Source organism: Nannospalax galili, unplaced genomic scaffold, assembly GCF_000622305.1.
Source record: "Nannospalax galili isolate Female #2095 unplaced genomic scaffold, S.galili_v1.0 scaffold221, whole genome shotgun sequence".
Lineage (NCBI taxonomy): Eukaryota > Metazoa > Chordata > Mammalia > Rodentia > Spalacidae > Nannospalax > Nannospalax galili.
This window is the reverse complement of record NW_008344592.1, coordinates 243,602-264,868: the sequence shown is the minus strand read 5'-3', so window position 1 is coordinate 264,868 and position 21,267 is coordinate 243,602. Positions and strand designations below refer to the sequence as shown.

Sequence of the window (21,267 nt, the reverse complement as noted above, 5' to 3'; positions counted from 1 at the left end):
CAGCTGGAGCTACAGGGAGACCCTGTCTCAAAAAGACCAAAAAAAGAAATTAGTGTGTGTGTGTTAGTGTAGGCTCTTGTGGAGGTCAAAGGGACAACTCCTAGGAATTGGTTCTTTCCTGCCACCTTGTGAGATCCTGGGATCACACCCAATTCGTCAAGCCTTTCTTGGTATACTACCCTCTGGCCATCTTGCTGGCCCACAGTATACTGCTTTAATTGGTTCAAGATTCTACCAGTGGTTCTGCCTGCATTGTTAGAACTAAAGGGACCTTGGAGACACTCCCTTTACCCTTTCATCTCATAAATGAGGATTAATTTCAATTCCAGAGTTGGCTGCCTAGGTTCCAGGTCCAAATCCTAAACCTATTTATTAACTGTGATGTTGGGAAGTTGTTGATATCATATAGATCATGTATTTCCCTGTATAAATGGGTTACAGCAGTGTTCCTAGGTCACTCAGTGGTGATTGAGGTTTAAGTGGTTGGTTCCTCTGCCATTCAACCAGTCTTCCATCCCTTAAGAGTTACTTCATTAACATAAACTCTGGTAAAGTTGAAAGGTGTTATAAATAATGAAACACTCATATCAGAATTCCAAGGGTTTTAGGCGCTCTTAAGGGACTAGACTTGAAGGCCAAATAGGTATTTTTTGCTATTCTACAATGTCACAGGAACACTCTGTAGCGTGCATATGGGGGCCAGTCTAGATTCCTAACAATGTTTTTCTTTTTCTAGAGGAACCAGAGTAGCATCTCCCAGTGGGTTCCAATATGTAGCCAACTGGTACCAGTGTCTCCTACACAAAGACAGTGGGGCAGGACTCTGTCCAGCACTTCCCAGGTAATGTTTGTAGATCCCTTGCTTGATATGAAACCTTAGTGTTTACATGCAAGTGTCATGTATTATAGATCAGCCAACTAAATTGTATAATGAAAAAAACTCCATGAGACCACTTTGAGCTTCCATGGGACCAGCTCAAGACTGATTCCTTCAGTATGGTGTCTAGGGCGTTGCTTCTAAATACCCCAGCAGTGAAACTTAGCCTAGGATACCATGTTATATCTGATGGTTTTTATTGTTAAGGAGTTTTTCCAGATATTCATCTCAAAAAGTTAACTTTTTAGTTTTCTTTTTGAAACTACTTTATGCTATTTTTCTTTAAGTTGAGAAATGTTTTTGTTTTTCTTTTCCCTTTTTATAAACATAAAATACAAAAACAATTATTTGAGGCCCAAGTTTACTATTGACAACATCATTTATTGTACTTGTAGGTAACCTTTGGCTCTTTAAAGGGGTTTATTTTCTTGATTTTTGTTAGCTGTATAATACTTTAGTAATAAAGGAAATAAAAATCACTTATGACTTCAAATCTGAAAATAACAGTATTTTCATCTCTGTTGACTCTCTTCCAGCCTTTATGGATCTGTCTGCATACTAATTTTCCCCTTAAGTACCTTAACAAAGGGCTGGGGATAAAGCTCAGTACCTTGTGTGCATGAAGAACTGGGTTTAGTCTTCAGCACTTTAAAAAAAATTGTCAAGTACTTTAACAAATACCAAACAGCCATAGAATTTTATATTCCAGTGTCTTTTCACTTATAGAGTACACATTATTCATGTTTAGATAGCTCTTGCTATTGAAATTGTAAATTTGTTCTTTTTTTTTTTTTTGGCCCCCTCTTCCCTTCCTCCCTCCCTCCCTCCTTTCCTTTATTCAAGGTCTCACTCTATAACCTTGGTTGGCCTGGAACTCACTCTGTAGACCAGACTGGCTTCCAAGTCCGGAATTTTCTTGCTTCTGCCTCCCAAGTGCTGGGATTAAAGGTGTGCACCACCACAGCTTTCTTCTGTTTATTGATTTATTTTTGTTCTTTTTTAGACAGGGTCTCCCTATAGCCCCAGCCAACCTGGAGCTCACTATGTAGACCATGCTGCCCTTCAACTCATGGAGATCCACCTGTTTCTGCCTCTCAGCCTTCTTTTCTTTTTGGTCTTTTTGAGACAGGGTGTCCTTGTAGCCCCAGCTGTCCTGGAACTCACTATGTAGACCAGTCTGGCCTCGAACTCACAAAGATCCACCCACCTCTGCCTCCTAAGTGCTGGGATTAAAGGCGTGTGCCACTTTATTTATTTTTATTTATTATTATTATTTTTTAATTTTATGTGTATGAGTGTATTGCCTGATATATGTGAGTGCACCCGTGTTGTGCAATGCTGCAGAAGTTAGAAGAGGGCTTTGGATTCCCTTGGAACTGGAGTTAAGGATGGTACGTAGCCACCATGTGGGTGCTGGAAATCGAACCTGGGTCCTCTACAAGAGCAGTCAATGCTTTTAACCGCTGAGCCATCTCTTCAGCCCCCAGCCCTCTTTTTTTTTAAAAAAAAAAAATTTTATTTATAGCACATGTCTTTAATCCTAGCACTTGGGAGACAGGTGAATCTCTTTGAGTTCAAGACCAGCCTGTCTACATAGCAAATTTCAGGTCAGCTGGGGCTATAAGGAGACCCTGTCTTAAAAAGATAAAAAAAAAAAAATCTTATTATTTTTACGTGTTTGAGTATATTGCCTGCATGTATGTAAGTGTACTGGTGGTGTACATTGCCCATGGAGGTCAGAAGAGGACATTGGAGCTATGGATGATTTATTGTTAGCTGCCGTATGGGTGCTGGGAACCAAACTCAGGTCTTCTGCAAGAGCAGCTAGTGTTCTTAACTGCTGAGCACTCTCTCCCACTCCTTTTTAATAGGGAGTTTAATTACTCTGTCATCAAAATGGAGTCAAGTAGTTTTGACTGGCTTATTTCACTTAGCCTAAGATCATCAAGGTTCATCCACATTGCAGCATGTAACAGGATTTTTTCTCTTGAAAGCTGGCATAATGTTCCAGTGCATACATACCATATTTTCTTTATTCATGTGATTCATTGGACATTTGGGTTGCTTCCACTTCTTGGTTGTGGATAATTTGTAGTGAGCATGGAAGTGCAATGATCTCTTTGAGACCCTCTTTTGAATGCTTTTGAATAAATGTTCAGAATTGGATTGCTAGATTATGTGATAATTCTGTTGATGGTTCTTTTTGTTGTTGTTGTTTTGTTTGTTTGTTTGAAAGGGGTCTTCCTGTAACTCCAGCTAGCCTGGAACTCCTAAGTAAACCAGGCTGGCCTTGAATGTCTACCTGTGCCTCCCGAATGCTGAGATTAAAGTACTCTTGATGGTTCTTAATAGAGTTTTTTGCCTTGTAGTGATTTTCCTTTCCTGACAATCCTACATTTATTGACTGAGATTCTTATTTATTTATTTATTTATTGAGACAAGATCTCACTATGAGATTCACCTGCCTCCTGAGTGATGGGATTAAAGGCATGTACCATCACACCTGGCATTGAGATTCTTTTGTAAGGAAGAGCTGTGATTTCTTTTATATCAGATTAGCTCATGAATATTTCTTTCTTTCTATGAATTATAATCCATTTTCTTATTAGTTATTTGTTGATTAAATTGTCCCAGTTTTGGCTCTTGGAAACACCTTCAAATTCCTCTCTGTGTGCCTCCATCAGTTTTTGAAATGTCCACTTATTTTCTGGCACCCCAAAGATTTTCAGGTTCATATTATATTTTCTTTGCTCTAGCCTAGATTCAATCACTTCTTTATGGAGCCCTCATTCCTTTTATTGGAGAAAGGGGAGGCATAGTGATAAACTTAGCAAACCAGGACCCCTCTTGGCTTGAGCTACATACATACCCCTTTCCTATGCATTCAGCAACCTGGAACCCCAACTGCATCAAGCTGCATACGCAATCCTCTCCAAATAAAACAGTTGGGTTACCCTGTCTTATAGCTCCCTAGAAACCCTTTGTAACTCCCCTGGCTGGCCAAACAGCCTGAAACATAACCTGGAACTAAGGTCAGTAGGCCAATCAATGCAGCCTGGACTCATTTTGTGTACATTCAGCAGCAAAAAGGCAAATTGTGTCTTCTTGGTGTACTTTTAGGGGGAAAAAAATCCCATATTTACCGGCTTATGCCTATGCATGATTAGGCATGCACATGATTCAAGCCTAATGGTCATGAGAATGGACATATGCATTAAACAGAGGTTTACATATCCCAAGCCTAGCCATCAGAACAGAAAACCACCAATACTGCCTCTGGCAACTAACTTCTCCTGGACCCATAAAAGGAAGCCCTGGGCAGTAACCAGGTATTTTTTTGAGCTGTGTGCTTGCTCAGGACTCGATGCTCTTTTGCAGTATATCTGTTCTGTATTTTTGCTTTGCTTCTGAATAAAATCCCTTGCTTCTTTGCTATACATATGAGCTCTTCAGGTTTTTTTTTAATTGTTGTTTTTGGGGGGGTCTTTTTGAGATAGGGTCTCCCTGTAGCCCCAGCTGTCCTGGAACTCACTATGTAGACCAGGCTGGCCTTGAACTCACAGAGATCTGCCTGCCTCTGCCTCCCAAGTGCTGGGACTACAGGCGTGGGCTTCCATGCCTGGCTTTGAACAAGATGCCAAGAACCCGGAAATGCCATCCAGACCCAGACCACTGATAACAGTAGTATTTAGAAATCAAGATTTGAGGGCTGGGTGTGTAGCTTAGTGGTAAAGCACTTGCTTAGCTTGTGCAAAGCCCTGTATTTGAACCCGAGTACCGGACAAAATGAAAAGCAAGAAAGCAAGCAAACAAAACAAACAAATCAAGATCTGGGTACCAAGTGCACCTGAAATCTACTCAGGTTTTTGAAGGTAGCTTGATACAGGGGATAGACATAGCTTTAAATATATGCCTTTCTGGGCTGGAGAGATGGCTCAGCAGTTAAGAACACTGACTGTTCTTGCAGAAGACCCAGGTTCAAATCACAGCACCTACATGGCAGCTAACAACTGTCCATAACTCTGGTTCTAGGAGATCTGACAGCCTCTTCTGTCCTCCATGGGCATTGCATGACACAGGTATATCATACACATTAAAAATAATAAAATATTAAAAAAATACATGCCCTTCTCCCTAGTGAACATGACCACGTTGAGCCTAGGTGTCCTAATTCCTAAAATGGAAAAAACCCAACAGGTGGAACACGAAGCCTGTTGCTACTGGGCTCTAGAAAAACTTTAGTGAGTTATGGTTGCAGTTTTTATTTATGCTTACGCTATGTGAGTAAATTTTCCTCCATTGTATGAAGCAAAATTAAATATTGTCCTAAACCACCCTCAAGTTGCAGCCTCTCCCTTGGTTTTAGTTTCCTCATCTATGAAGTGAAAAAGTTGGACTGGAAGACCTCAGAAATTTCTTCCAGCACAAGTGTTGTTATTCTAAATTACTCCTTAATTCTTCAGTTGCCTTTTATCCAAGCTAAACAGCTTCAGTTCATTTTAACCTTTCCACTAGGACCTTTTATTCCTCCCTTTGATCATTCCTGTGGTTCCTTTTTGGATCCTCTCCAGGTTGTCCTTCTCTTTGAACAAAATAAAAAAAAAAAAAGCTACCTAGTTTTTATTGAATAGATTCCATGCCCAGAATGGTGTTGAGCATTGGGATAGAGAATAAAAAATATAAATGAGCTGTGCCCTGGTGGAGCTTACAGTTTTGCTAAACTATATACCCATGACATTCAAGACTGCTCGAGTCTATCCCAGCCCCCTGCCTCCTCTGTCCCTCTGTCCTGTGCTTTCCCTGCCCCCACATCAAGGAGATATCTTCACTTTCTAAACCTTTTTAATTTTTTTATTTATTGAGACTTGTATTTCCCAGAGTTGCCTTGAATTCTCTCTGTAGATGAGGATGATTTGAATGTTTGATCTGCCTATGTTCACCTTCTCTGAGTGCCATAGTGCTGGGGTCAGAACCCATGCTAAGCACTCATCCCTAGCCCTCAGAACTTTTAGGAAACAAAAAATAAGTGTGAAAATTGTTTATTATGTGTGTGTGTGTGTGTGTGTGTGTGTAAGTGCAGATGTGCATATGCCACATTATGAGTGTGAAGGTCAGAGGGCAACTCTGGGGAATTGGTTCTCTCTTTGTGGGATCTTGGGATTGAACTCAGGTCTTTAGGCCTGTGTACACATGCCTCTGTCTCATCCTCCCATGTGTGAAATCTTAACATTCTTTTTAACAAGGGCTTATATGCAAGAGTTTATCACTATAGTTGTCTAGAATAAACCTATGTATTTTTGCATTGTAGTTTGCATATATCTCTCGCATACATGATTTTTTTTTTTTTTTAGGGGGTGGTGGTGATTCTTAAAGTGTTTGTGAGGCAGACAGAGCTGGGGCTTCAGCCTAAGTCTCTGTGTTTGTTTTTTCACTCCATCCTGGTTCCTCACCTGTCTTCTCATTTTACCTTCTTCCTTTCCTGTCCTCTTCTATGAGGCATTTTCTAATGATTCCAGGTCATTGTTTCTAGTTCTAAATTTACACTCCCTATTCCAAATCTTTATGTGTTTTATATATCTTATTGAGATACAAGAAAAACAGAAAAAGGCACATATCATAAATGTACAGCTTAACAAATTATTACAAGATAAATATATTCAGCATCCAGACCAAGAAATAGGACATGGGCTGGGGATATAGTTCAATAGGTGGTGTGCTCTTCTAACATTTATAAAGCTCTGAGTTCAGTTTATAGCACTGTATAAACCAGGCATGGTGGCACATGCCTGTAATCCTAGCACTTAAATTCAAGGTCATCTTCAGCTACATAGTACAAATAAGGCCAGCCTGGGCTACCTGAGACTGTCTCAAAAAAAAACCACACTACCAAGCTGGGCATGGTAGCACATGCCTTTAATCCCAGCAGAGGCAGGTGGATCTCTGAGATGGAGGCTAGCCTGGTTTCCTTAGTGAGCTAGGTCAGGTGGAGCTAAGAAAGACCCTGTCTCAAACAAAACAAAACAAAAAAACAAAACAATAGAACACAATACAAAACAAACAAAAAAAAACCCCAACAACAAGAAACAAAACACATTACCAAGATTGCAGAAGTCTCCTCGATTAAAGTGACTAAAGTGTCCATTTTAGTCACTAACCACACCAAGGTTTACTACAGTCTTTACTTTCAGTTCCATTGATTAGTATACCATTTATTTATTTATTTATTTATTTATTTATTTATTTATTTATTATTTATTTATTTATCTTTTTGAGTCAGGGTCTCCCTGTAGCCCCAGCTGTCCTGGAACTCACTATGTAGACCATGTTGGCCTTGAACTCACAGAGATCCACCTGCCTCTGTTGGAATTATAGGCGTGCGACACCACGCCCAGCTAGTATACCTTTTAAACATCCAGTATATAATCTCTTGTGTTTGTCTGCTGACATTCAGCCTTGCTGTAGAGATTAAATATGTGCTCTTTGTTGTAACAGTATATTAATTCTCACATAGTGTTTTACCTTTTTGGTCCAGGGGATTGGTCATAGTATTTTATCTGTTCTCCTGCTGATTGATGTTTGAATTGTTTCCATTTGGGAGTTTTATGACTAGTGCTGCTGTGAGCATTTTCCACATGTTTTGATAAACATCCATATTACATATTCACTTCTTTTGAGGTATTTATCTAGAATTTCTGAGTCTTGCAATGCATTGATCTTGACTAGATACTATCAAATATCATTTCCAAGTGACTGTTACATTTTATTCCCACTGTCACTGTAAGAAAGTGCTAGCTAACTCATTTCTTTCCTAATACTGGAGGGTTTTGTTTTCTTGTGGTGGATGACAAGTTCAAATGTGGTGCTTGGATCCATTTCTTTATGTCAAATTCTTTTTTTCCCCTTTCTTCATAAAATTATGAGCTCCTCTTAGACAGATCTGTATCTATCCCAAAACCTGTACAAGAACTGGTGTTTAATAGAGGTTGGGTAAATAAAGCATGCATATATGGTATGTATGTGATCAAATATAGGGAAGAAATAACTGGCAGTAAGAATTGTACCGATGGTACAAATATTGAAGAGTTTCCCATGTGCAGTGCTTGACTCTGGCAATAAAGCTAGGTCTTACTTTCATGTATCTTTTTTGGCAGTAGTGATTGAAAATAAGTAAATATATATATAAATAATAATTGCACGCTATAATGACTGTTATGATGCTAGAGAATGATGGGTGTAAGAACCTATTTTTCCATAAGGCAGTTAGAAAAGGCCTCTTCCAAGGACCGGGGATGTAGCTCAGTTAGATAGTGAGTGTTGGCCTGGCATGCACAGAGCCCTGGGTTTGATCCTCAGCTCCACATGAAACTGGGTATGGTGGTGTGTGCCCATAATCTCAGCACTTGGGAGGTGGAAGCAGGAGGATCAGAAGTACAAGATTATCCTCTGCTACAGTGAGTTCAAGGCTAGCCTGGGTTACATGAAAAAAGAGCAACAAAAACAACCACCAAAAGAGAGAGACCGAAAGGGGGGTGGTGGGCCTTTTTGAAAAAGTGACACTTGAGTATTTCAGGGTACTTTTGTCTCAGACAAAAAAATAATGCCTCTTCAGTCTGAACAGATGAAAAATTGAGGTCCTTCAGTAGATGAATTTGCACTGAGGGATATCAGGGGACACTAACTTGACATGATAGGCCTTAACACAAATGACAGAATCTATGAATTCAGTGGTGGGAGGGAGCTATGGGCGGGGCCAGTGGGGATGGGGATATAAAGATGATTACGATGTTCTATATGAAATACACAAAAATTCAATAAAAATTAAAAACAAGGGCAAAAGTGGGTGGTCCCCAAAGTAAATGTATGTATTTATAGATAAACAAAGAAGTGGGAAAACTAGATGATGCCCTGGTACCATGTGTGTACTTCAGTTGTTCAGTGCAGTAGAAGGAATCCATTGATTGCTCCTGGAGCTATGGGGAAAGAGGAAGGTCGTATAACCTAATAGGCGATCTCAGCCCAATGCGCAACGTGTTGAAACTACAGTTGCTTGTATTCCTTGAACCAGTTTAAGTGCTTTGTGTTCTAGATGGACCATTACATTGATGTATGTGATGTCATGGGAGGTGTTATGTGTTTAGTCTGTGTTTTACAAAGCCTGCTTGGTACTTGAGAATTAAAGTGTTAAGTGTCTCCGGGACTGACCAGAAGAATTCTGACTAATCTTTTAATATCCTTGTTTGGAAAGAAATATAAATAGTAATATTCCACAATTAGAAGTTCTAGTTTTCCTTCATTGAGATTAAAGAGGAAATCGTTGCTATTCCATTTATCACATCTCTTTTTGGAATAAGCCAGAACTGAAAGACTAACTCTCTTCTTAACGCCCCCCCCCTTTTTATTGTAAAGACAATAAAACATTCCTGGGAATTTGGACACTAAATTTCTAAACTTACAAATAATTCTTGCTTCCCTTCCCTCCCACCTCTATCCCCTCTCTCTTTCTCTTTTGGTACAGAAGATCAAATCTAAGACCTTGCCCATGCTAGGCCAAGTGCTCTACCACTGAGGATAGTGCTCTACCACTAAGGATAACCCATTATCCTTAATTCCAATTTCACCAAATGACCCTCTCATTTCTGTGTGTTGCTTCCTAGATTTACCTATATGCATTCATGTTTTTATATATATTTTTACCTATATTGTTTTTAAATTTAAATTTTTTGCTCATTTCATAAGCTTTTTTATTTTTAATTTTTTAAATAAGCATTTTGTGTGTGTCTGTGTGTGTCTCTGTCTGTGTCTGTGTAGTGATATGTCAAGATAGATTCATTGTGAATGTACTACTCTGATGTGGGATATCGATAGTGGGAGAGGCCGCGCCTATGGAGAGAGGGGGTATGCTTTCTGTTCAGTTTTGCTATGAACCTAAAACTGTTGCCCAAAACCCTATTAAAAATAACACTTTAGAAAACTTGGCATTGGTGGGGAACATCTTTAATCCCAGCACTTGGGAGGCAGAAGCAGGCAGATCTCTGTGAGTTTGAGGCTAACCTGGTCTGTATAGCAGAGTTCCAGACCAGCTAGGGCTGCATACTAAGATCTTGTCTGAAACCCAACCCCTAAAACACAAACAAAAAACCCCAAAACCTGTAATCTTGGCACTTGGGGAATGGATGTAGAAGGCCACCCTCAGCAACATAGTGAGTTAGAGGCCAGCCTGGGTGGCATGGAATCCTACCTCAAAAAAACCCAAAAAATAAATAAATAAAACAAAATGTCAGCTGGGTACAATCACACAGCCTGGGCAACATAGCAAGACCCTGACACTGAAAAAAATATAGCAGATTTTGAAGATTTAATCTAGTAGCAGAGTGGTTTCCTAGCAAGTACAAGGTCCTAGGTACAATTTCTTATTTAATACATACATGTATCAAAAATAAATGAAAAAGTAACCTAATAATTGCAGTGAAGATTAAAGGAGGAAATATATGTAAGGTATTTAGCATAGCCCTGCTGCATAATGATAATTGACTATTACATTGCATTTTATTTATTTATTTATTTATTTTTTGGTGTTTTTGAGACAGGGTCTCCCTGTAGCCCCAGCTGTCCTGGAACTCACTATGTAGACCAGGCTGGCCTTGAACTCACAGAAATCTGCCTGCCTCTGCCTCCCAAGTGCTGGGATTAAAGGAGTGCGCCACCACGCCCACATTTTATTTTTAAGATAGGGTCTCACTGTGTAGCTCTGGGTGGCCTAGAAGTCACTATGTAGACCAGGCTAGTCTCAAATTCAACAGAGATCCACCTGCCTCTACCTCCCAAGTGCTGAGATAAAAAATGTATGCCACTGCTCCCAGGTGCAGGTTTTTTTTTTTTTTTTTTTGGTCCTTTTTGAGACAGGGTCTCCCTGTAGTGGCGTTGGCCTGGAACTCACTACGTAGACCAGGTTGGCCTTAAACTCACAGAGATTTGCCTGGCTCTGCCTCTGCTTCCCAAGTGCTCAGATTAAGGGTATGTGCCATGGCAGGTTTTTTTTTTTTTTAAGACAGAGTCTCACTATGTATCATGTCTGGCCAGGCTGTCCTCAAAACCACAGAGATCCACCTGCCTCTGCCTCCCAAGTGTTGGGACTAAAGGCATGCACCCACCACGTCTGACACAAAATTGTTTTTAAGGCAGTGTTTATATAAAAGGAAGACAATTGTAATCTGATGGTGATGGAAATTGATTTTATTTATTGAAAACCTATTTTGTAAGATGGACTTTATGTGATTTTTTTCCTTCAAGCCTCACTATAACTGAAATGCAGAAAGTTGTTGATGGCCACCAAACTTTTAGGTGGCAGCAGCACGTTTTAAACTGAATTGGTGTCTCCCCATTCCCACACAGAACCATCATCAGTATTTCAATCGAAACTTACTGTAATCCTCTTTCTATTATAATTTTTTTCTCTGACTCAGATTTAGTCCTTTTTTCTAGGGCTAAATCCTTTTATTCAAGAATTAATTAGGGGCTGGAGAGATGGCTCAGAGGTTAAGAACTCATCCTGCTTGTGTACTGCTCTTGCAGAGGACCCGAGCGTTGTTCCCAGCACTCACATCAGGTGGCTTACAGTCTCCAGGGTGCTGATGCTTTTGACCTCCAAAGACACCTGAACTCATATGCATACACCCCCAACACAGGCAATCAGACATACATGTGTGAGCCACCAAATCCAGCTTCAAATATTTAATATATATACATTGAGCACCTATTGTGTACCAGACAGCATTCCAGGTGCTGGTCTTGGGTATTCTTGGAGAACACATCACCGTGATTTGGCCTAAGTAAGGTTGGATAGATCTAGCCAGATCAGCTCAATGTTGCTTATATCTGTTTATTTATCTTCCAGGGGCCCCAGATGAATCAACCGCCAGTCTGTGCTAGAACTGAACCAGTTGTTGGAATAGACTTACCACAGAGAAGGGGATATCACACCACAAATAAGGTGAGTGCTCTCTGCTTCCAGAGCTTTCAGACAGACGATCCTATATGTATCGCAATAAACTTGTTGGTTAAGTGAAGCAAGGAGTTTAAGTGGATGTAGAAGGTGAGGCTTAGGGATTTGAAGTGATTTACCCAAGGTTCCAAAGGAGGGTAAATGACAAACCAGCTGAATGTTTGAACCTGAGCTTTCTGAGCTTCATCTTGTGTTCCTTCCACTGTATTCTCTTGTCTAGAAACACTTTAGAATTCTGTACAAGTTAAAAACGGTTGTCTATAACTTTGAATAGAAATTCAAAAATAGAAATACTGGGTGAACAGTCTGTCTTAGCCTTAGAGCAGTTTTTTCTTGGGATTTATTCCCTCCTTTCTCCTACCTCTCCTCTCCTTCCTTAATCTTTTCCCCTTCTCTCTACCTCTCCCTTTCCCTTCTCCTTCCCTTCCTCTTTCCCCTTCCTTTCCCTTTTAAAAGTACTGTTTTTGAGGCTTAGAGAGATGACTCAGTGGTTAGGAACATGTACTGCTCTTACAGAGGACCTGAGTTTGGTTCCTAGCACCCACATCAGGAGGTTCACAATTACCTATAACTCCATCTCTGAGGCTTTGATGTTTCTGGTCTCCATGTGCACCTGCATCACTCATGTGCATATACCCCCACACAGACACATGTAAACACATAATTAAAAATAATAGAAATAGGCTGGGCGTGGTGGCACACACCTTTAATCCCAGCACTCAGGAGGTAGTAGCAGGTGGATCTCAGTGAGTTCAAGGCCAGCCTGGTCTCCATAGTGAGTTCAGGCCAGCTGGGACTATGGGAGACCCTGTCTGAAAAAGACAAAAAAAAATCCATAGAAATTAAAAAAATTTTAAGTACTCTTTTTCATGGAACTTTTATTCTAATATCCCAGTCTTATATCCTAATCATAGGTTCAAAGACATATGGTTAGTGAGGTGGGCATGTCTTGCTTTGTAATTTGGAAGATGTCTATTAGATACCATTTCTGATGTGTTTGAACATCTAGGTGAGGGCTTTGAGTGTGGCTTCATAGGGCACTTGTTTAGCATGTGTGAGGCCCTGAGTTTGATCCCCAGTACTATGCTAAAACATAACAAAACAAAACAAATTCGCCAAAGATCATTTAAAAAAAAAAATTCAAGGTGAAAAGAAATTGTAAGCCATAAAAATGTCCTTAGAACTAAGAAGGACCAAAAGCATTCTGTTTATAAAAAGTTTTTGTAACTAATTTTGATTTCTTTTTCTTTGGTTAAGCAGCTTCCTACTACCAAAGATTCCCCACAGCCTGTAGAGGAGAAGGTTGGTGTCGTCACGAAGATAATAGAAGCCATGGGATTTACTGGACCTTTGAAATACAGTAAATGGGTAAAGTCTTTTAAGTTCTGTTTCCTTTTCTGTTGCTCATAGAAGATTTTAAAAAGCCTCTGCTTTGAAGGCGGGGTGTGGTGGCACATGCCTTTAATCCTAGCACTCAGGAGGCAAAGGATCTCTGTGAGATCAAGGCCAGCCTGGATTCACTTGGTGAGTATCAGCCAGCTGGGGCTATAGGGAAACCTTGTCTCAAAAAAAACCAAAGAAAAGGGTCTGGAGAGATGGCTCAACTATTAAGAGCACATAAAAAATAATTAAAAAAAATTTTTTTTAAAGAAGCTTTTGCTGCTGGGCGTGGTGGTGCACGCCTTTAGTCTCAGCACTTGGGAGGCAGAGGCAGGTGGATCTTTGTGAGTTCAAGGCCAGCCTGGTCTACATAGTGAGTTCAGGTCAGCTGGGGCTACAGGGAGACTCTGTCTCAAAAAGATCAAAAAAAAAAAAAAGCTTTTGCTTGAAATTCATTGAGATTTAAAATGCATCCTTCTACCTTCTGGTTCCTAGTCAGATTTCTTTTATATTTTATTATTTTTATGTGTATGAGTGTATTGCCTACATGTATGCAAGTGCACCTGTTTTGTGCAGTGCTTGTGGAGGTCAGAAGAAGGTATATCCCCTGGAACTAGAGTTATGGATGGTTATTAGTCACCATGTGGGTGCTGGGAATTGAACCTGGGTCCTCTGCAAGAACAATCATTGCTTTTAACCGCTGAGCCATCTTTAGAGCCCCCTAGTCAGATTTCCATAGCATGTGAGGCTAAAATACTCCTTTAGCCTAATTCCTTGAGCATATCTCCAGTTGCAGACAGGACAGTACGACTGAACTTTTCAGGTTCTTGCTTCATTTCATGATACACTATATAGATGTGTTCTAAAGGGTCAGGAGGGCCTGCTGTTCTGATGGGTACATTCTTAAGGAAGCATTGCTCTCCAATGAATTCGTTTTCATAAGTGATCTCTTTTCTAGATAATTTTAGTGGCTTTCTTTAAAATTCTATGAATAAGTATCTTTTTATTAAAATTGATCTCATGACTTACTGTATTATGGAGGGACATTTTCTAGCTGTGTCACTCCTAGTCAACTTGTGGCCTAGCACATTATCTGTTATATAGTAGTTACTATAAATGAATGAGTATCCTTCTGATGTAGCAATGAAACTGCTTTCTTAGCCTATTTATCAGTTGTCACCTATTGTTAACATTTTCCTCTATCATTGTGGAAGAGTGTCTTTTAATGCCTTTCAGGGTTGCTAAAATATTGGGATAAACTTAATAATTCTTAAGTTACAAATCAACAGCATGCCACTGCAAAGAAGTAAAGAAGACTTTTCTAGAAAATTTCATAACTGCTCAAGACAACCAAGTAAAATGCCAGATACACCATTTTAACAAGTTGGATTCAGGTTAGAATTTCAGTGTTAAAATAGACTCTACTTTTGATTTCTTCTTCCTCCCCTTCCTCCTTCTCCCTCTTCCTCTCCTTTTCCTTCCCCCCTTTCCTCCCCCTCCTCCCCTTCCTCTTCCTTACCCCTCCTCCTCTTCCTCTTCCCCCTCCTCCCCTTCCTCTCCCCCTCCTCCCCTTCCTCTTCCTTACCCCTCCTCCTCTTCCTCCTCATTTTCCCCTTCCTCTTCCCCCTCCTCCTCCTCCTCCTCCTCCCTCCTCCTTTTTTATTGTTTGAGACAAGGTCTCACTATGTAGCCCTGGCTGGCCTGGAACTTGCTGTGTTGACCAGGCTAGGCTTGAACTCGCAGAGATCTGCCTGCTTCTGCCTCCCAAGGCATGTGCCACCATGCCCAGTTTTTGAGATGGGATCTTCCAGGCAAAGTAGAGTTTTCTGTAGCTTAGGTCTTGAACTCTTGATCTTCATGTCTACTCCCAAAAGTGCTAGAACTATAGGCATGTGACACTGTCTGACTACTTTTGGTTTCTTCTTAAATGGATTCTCTTCTCAACAATTCTCTTGACAGTAAATACAGGCTACTTTCTGTCTGCAGTGTCTCTTCACAGGAATTATGAAAAGTCAATAGTGATTCTACAAACATCTTGTTAATAAGGGCTTTTAAATATATAGAGAGCATAAATGTTAAGCAGTAGTGATATTCTTTGAGACCCTGTGATCCCTTCTAAATCACCTGGAAGATAGTTATTTTCATTCATGATAAATATTTGTTGACAGTTCTTGGCAATTGATAAATTATTTATTTGGTAATGTTACTAACCAGACTCTTTCCTTTCATTTTTTTCTTTTACTATTTTTCTTTTATTAATTTTTTAAAAATTTTGAGATAGGGCCTCATTCTGTAGATCAGGCTGCCCTAGAACTCACAACAGTCCTCTGCCTCAGCCTCTCAAGTGTTGGGATTATAGGTGTGCACTAACATACCCAGCTTTCCCCCCTATTTTATAATTTTCATTATATATTTGTGTGTGTGTGTGTGTGTGTGTGTGTGTGTGTGTGTGTGTGTGGTATGTAGAGGTCAGAGGACAATTTGCAGAACTTGATTCTCTCCACCATGTGGGTTCTGGGGATTGAGTTCAGACTGTCAAGTTTGGTGGCAAGCGCCTTTACCCTCTGAGTCATCTTGATGGCCCTCCCCCTTATTTATATATTAAAAAAGCTGTGATTATGACATTTGTGTATAAAAATGTTAAAATATTGGTGTTGTTTAAAAAAATAGAAACTAAGAGTGAAAAGGAAGCAGAATGACTAGAGGGAAGAAAAAGTCACTGTTTACTTGTTTCTGGTGATTGGGCTCCACCTGGCTGCTTCCGGATGCTTTGCCTATTTTTTATGATTCCGGGGGGGGGGAACCTTGGCTACCGTTTGGAGAATTATGAGATCACTGGAAAAATTCCTTCACTCTTTTAGCTTAGGTTAGCCTCTGACTTTTCTTAGTTCCCTTTGTGACCTCAACTAAATGTTTGTATATATATATATAAAACCTGTCATGTGGCAGTTTCTACTTTTTATAGCCTTTCTTTTTAAATTTGTGACACTGCAATACCAAAGTATGACATTGTTATGATTTGGGCGGAAAAATGTAAGTATAATTTTCCATTTTGAAAGGCTTATATAGACACCCCTTTGCAGCAATGTTTACACAGATATCTGTAGCCAGATACATCTATTGGTTTCCATTGACAAAATTCTTTGTTTTGTGTTTTCACATGTATTTGATTAGGGAGCAAATATCTACTTTTCTGTTGATGGTGGCATGGTCAGCTGTTTTTTTCTCTATATTTTTCTTTAATGTTTTCGTGTGGTGTTTTCATTTTTCCTATAGAATCATATTTAGAATTTATTGCTGCTGAAGAGCTAACTGTAGACATGAAATTTACTATTGAGCAATGTCCCCAGCCCCAGATTTAGGATTTAAAATATAGCTTTGTCTTACCTATTTGATGGTACTGAAGTAATTTTTTTGGCTGGGGGGTGGGGAGGGATGGACAGGGTCTCTCTGTGCAGCCCTGCCTGGCCTGAAACTCTGTGAAATCCAGGCTGGCCTTAAATTTGTGGCAATCTTACGGCCTCCATGCCTCAAGTGCTGAGAGTAGTTATAAGTGTACCACCATGTCCAGCTCTGAAATAACCTTTTTCCCATTATGCTTATATAGCAGCATCATGTAAGGAAAGGAAAGCATTTACCAGATTAGCCATGTGTTATAGAATAGGTCATTTCTATATTTGTAGTAATTTAAAAAATTGGTAATAAATAGAAACTCATCTGTGTTAAAGGATGCTGACAGACTGGAATGTATAAAGAAGTGGCAGTGAGCCTTGTAAAAGCTCCAAAAACTGATGAATAAGAATGGTTAGCACATGCCTTTAATCCCAGTACTTGGCAGGCAGAGGCAGGTGAATGTTTGTGAGTTTTAGGCCAACCTGGTCTACATAGCAAGTTCTAGACCAGCCAGGGGGACATAGTGAGACCTGTCTTAAAAAAAAAGAACTGCCGGGTGTGGTGGCACACGCCTTTAATCCCAGCCCTTGGGAGGCAGAGGCAGGCGGGTCTTGGTGAGTTCAAGGCCAAGGCCAGCCTCGTCTACATAGTGAGTTCCAGGACACCTGTCTCAAAAAGACCGAGAAAAAAAAAAAAAGAACCAAAAACATTCTGCTTGAAGAAAATAGGGATGCTTAGTCTGGAAAAGAAGAGGGTATGATGAACCTTCTCAGTATTTGAGGGTGTCCTGGTTTGTTTCTCCATTGCTGTGACAAAACACTCTGACCACTACCAACTTTGGGAGGAAAGGGTTTATTTAGCTTACAACTCCCAGGTTGCAGTTCATCAGGGAGCCCAAGGTAGGAACTCAGGGCAGGAACCTGGAAGCAGGAACTGGAGCACAGGCCATGGAGGAACGCTGCTTACTGGCTTGCTCCCTTGGCCCCTGCTCAGCCTGCTTTCTTATGCAACACAGGCCCACCTGCCCAGGGGTGGCACCACCCACAGTAGGCTGGGCCCTCCCACATCACTCATCAAGAAGATGCCCTTCAGTCATGGCCACAGGCCAGTCCAATAGAGGCAATTCCCTGATTGAGGCTCCCTCAACCCAGGTGTGTCTAGTTGACACTAAAGCTATCCAGCACAGAGGGACAAAACAAAAAATGAATGAAGAGATGTTATCTGAAGTATTTGCAGTAGTAGATGATGAATGTTATGTGATGCATATTCAAGTTCAGTGAAACAAGGATCTAACAAGAATAGTCCTCCACTGGATAGGTAGCCTTACAAGGTCATTGATCTTGTTTGCACAGGGGCCCAGATTGTTGACCATGAGTCAAGAATGCTGTAAAGGAATTCCAGAACAGAATAGGAGGTTCAAGTGACAAAAAAGCCCCTTGCAGCTCGAACAGCTGTTAGTACAAGCCTGTTACCACATTCACGTTTCATCTTGGAGGGGAACACAAATGTACCGGTTCATGGGAAAGCAGACCTAGGTGCTTCTATCATAGACAAGTGGCATGCTGAAGTCTCCCAAAGGGAGAATGAAATAAACATGAAGTCATCCAAAGATCAGAACAACTTGTATTGACTGAGTGGAAATTTAGCCTACCTACCTCTGTAACTTACATTAATGCATGATTCTTAAAGAGGTTCTTTCCAGTTGTTATTTCCACTCCCTGTGTGATGGTCCTCAAAGACTTGCTTTAGAGATTTGTCCAGGAAAATGGCTCACCCAAGTCTAAAGGCTTGGCTTTGCCACAGGAAAAGTGGAGAACTATAAAATGTTCGTGATTGCCACAGTATGAACACTGTATAAATGTGCTGGCCAGTCTAGTCCAGTGTTCATTATTTGTAATGAATGCTTTTTCGTTTTTTTTTTTTTTTGGTCGTTTTGAGACAGGGTCTCCCTGTAGCCTCAGCTGACCTGGAACTCACCATGTAGACCAGGCTGGCCATGGTCTCACAGGGATCCTCCTGCCTCTGCCTCCTGAGTGCTGGGATTAAAGGATGTGCCACTGTGCCTGGCTTGTAATGAATGCTTTTTCATGGCTGTATTTGTAGGAGCCTTGGGCCTTGGAGGCAAGTCTGCTTTCCCAGGGCAGAGTGATAAGTTGTGACTTAAGAGGACTTTATATAGAAGAACCTAAAGGAAAGTGCAGACATTAAGAAATAAAAATAAAGGGGCTGGAGAGATGGCTCAGTGGTTAAGAGCGCTGACTGCTCTTGCAGTAGACCTGGGTTCAATTCCCAGTACCCACATGGCAACTAACAACCATCTATAACTCCAGTTCCAGGGAATCCAATGCCCTATTCTAACCTCCATGGCATTGCATGACACGGTGTACTCACATACATGCAGGCAATACACTTATACACATAAAATAAAAATAAAATAGTTAAAAAAAAACAAAATAAAAATTTTGAAATAGGAAGTTTATTTATTTTGGAGTTTTTTGAGACAGGGTCTCACTATGTAGTCCTTGTTGGCCTGGAACTCACTATATAGACCACTTTAGCCTTTAACTCACAGAGATCTGCCTGCCTCTACCTCCCAATTGCTGGGATCAAAGGCATGTGCCACTACACCCAGTGTAGCTAGGAATTTTTGTTAAAATTTTGAATTTGTCTACAGTTGAACTGTATATATTTTTATTTATGTATATCTGTGTGACTATGTGAGTATATATCACATATAGTTCAACTATAGACAAATATATATGGCTCATAAGACCCAGGAGGGCAGGAATTTTTGTCAGTTTACCACTCTATCCACAGTACCCAGACCAATGCCAGGAACTTAGTTTGGTACTCAATAAATTATGTGTTAAACAAAGTGAAGTGCTAAGGGGTACCATAAGATTCCTGTCTCAAGGATAGGAGTAGGCCTACCAAGATCAAAAATATTTGAATAATGGTATCATTAGGTTGGTGATGGTACAGATAGAAGCTTCCTAAAATCTCTTCTGTAGTTCAGTATTTCTAAAAATTGCAGTTCTTAACAAAGTTTAGACAGACAACTCCCTCCTCCTCCTCCTCTTCTTCTTCTTCCTCTTCCTCTTCTTCCTGCTCCTTTTTTTCCCTCTTCCCTTCTTTGGAGAAATTTGCCAGTGAATATTGCATTTCTGGATAATTGTGATCATGATGTTTATTATTTGTTATATTTAAATATTGAATTCCATTTGTGGGATTCCATTTTTGGTCTTTTGAGACAGCGTCTCCCTGTAGCCCCAGCTGGCCTAGAACTCACTATGTAGACCAGGCTGGCCTTGAACTCACAGAGACCCGCCTGCCTCTGCCTCTGCCTCCTGAATGCTGGGACTAAAGGTATATGCCACCATACCCAGCAAGTTTTGTGTTTTTAAAAATATTTTTGAGATAGAATTTCTTTTTAAAAGATTTTATTATTTGTATGTGTATGAGTGTATTGCCTGCGTGTATGTAGGTGCACCCATGTCATGCAATGCCCTTGGAGGTCAGAAGAGGGCTTTGGATTCCCCTGGAACTGGAGTTAGGGATGGTTGTTAGCTGTCATGTGTATTCTGGGAATTGAATCCTCTGTCCTCTTAACCAATGGCCATCTCTCCAGCCCCAGAGATAGAATTTCTTATACCTGAGACTGGCCTTGAACTTCTGATCCTTCCGTCTCAGCTTCCCAAGTGCTGGGCTTATAGGCATGAGCCACCACACCAAGCTTGTTTACTTTGTTTTTGTTATTGTTGTTGTTTTTTTTTGTTTTTTTTTTTTTTTTTTTAGACAGGGTCTCCCTGTAGCCCCAGCTGGCTTGGAACTCACTGTGTAGACCCAGGCTGGCCTTGAACTCACAGAGATCTGCCTGCCTCTGCCTCCCTAGTGCTGGGATTAAAGGCGTGTGCCACCACGCCCAGCATCTTTGGTGTTTTGAGACCAAGTATCACACTATAGTTCAGGCTGGCCTAGAATTTTTTACCTAGACCAGATTGATCTTGAATTCTGTTGCTGGGATTATAGCCATGGGCCACTAACTATATCTAGCTTGCCCTGCTATTTTAGGAAATAAAAATAGGGGCTGGAGAGATGGCTCAGCAGTTAAGAACACTGTTCTTTCAGAGGACCTGGGTTCGATTCCCAGTACCCACATGGCAGCTAACAACCATCCATAACTCCAATTCCAGGGAATCTAACATCGTCTTCTGGCCTTTGTGGGCATTGCACATACTGTTGCACTTACATATAGGCAGGCAGAACACTCATACACATAAAATAAAAATAATGGGGCACATGCCTCTAATCCCAGCACTTGGGAGGCAGAGGTAGACGGAGCTCTGTGAGTTTAGGGCTAGCCTGGTCTATGTAGCAGTTCTAGGCCAGCAGGGGCTACAGGAAGACCCTGTTGGCCTTTGTGGGCATTGCACATACTGTTGCACTTACATATAGGCAGGCAGAACACTCATACACATAAAATAAAAATAATGGGGCACATGCCTCTAATCCCAGCACTTGGGAGGCAGAGGTAGACGGAGCTCTGTGAGTTTAGGGCTAGCCTGGTCTATGTAGCAGTTCTAGGCCAGCAGGGGCTACAGGAAGACCCTGTTGC

At 40.7% G+C, this 21,267-nt stretch overlaps 1 protein-coding gene across 4 annotated transcripts in view; it reads left to right on the top strand.

Moving 5' to 3' along the window:
* The window catches only part of LOC103740185 (ubiquinol-cytochrome-c reductase complex assembly factor 1), a 105,394-nt gene that overhangs the window by 6,387 nt on the left and 77,740 nt on the right, over positions 1-21,267 (top strand). Inside the window, exons 2-4 of one of the 4 annotated variants that reach the window (XM_029567212.1) lie at positions 737-841; positions 11,772-11,867; positions 13,137-13,247. In XM_029567212.1, the coding sequence (XP_029423072.1) occupies positions 737-841; positions 11,772-11,867; positions 13,137-13,247 (312 nt within the window). The remainder of the gene's footprint in view (positions 1-736; positions 842-11,771; positions 11,868-13,136; positions 13,248-21,267) is intronic. The other 3 variants (XM_008840744.2, XM_029567213.1, XM_017800048.2) reach the window with 3 other exon arrangements.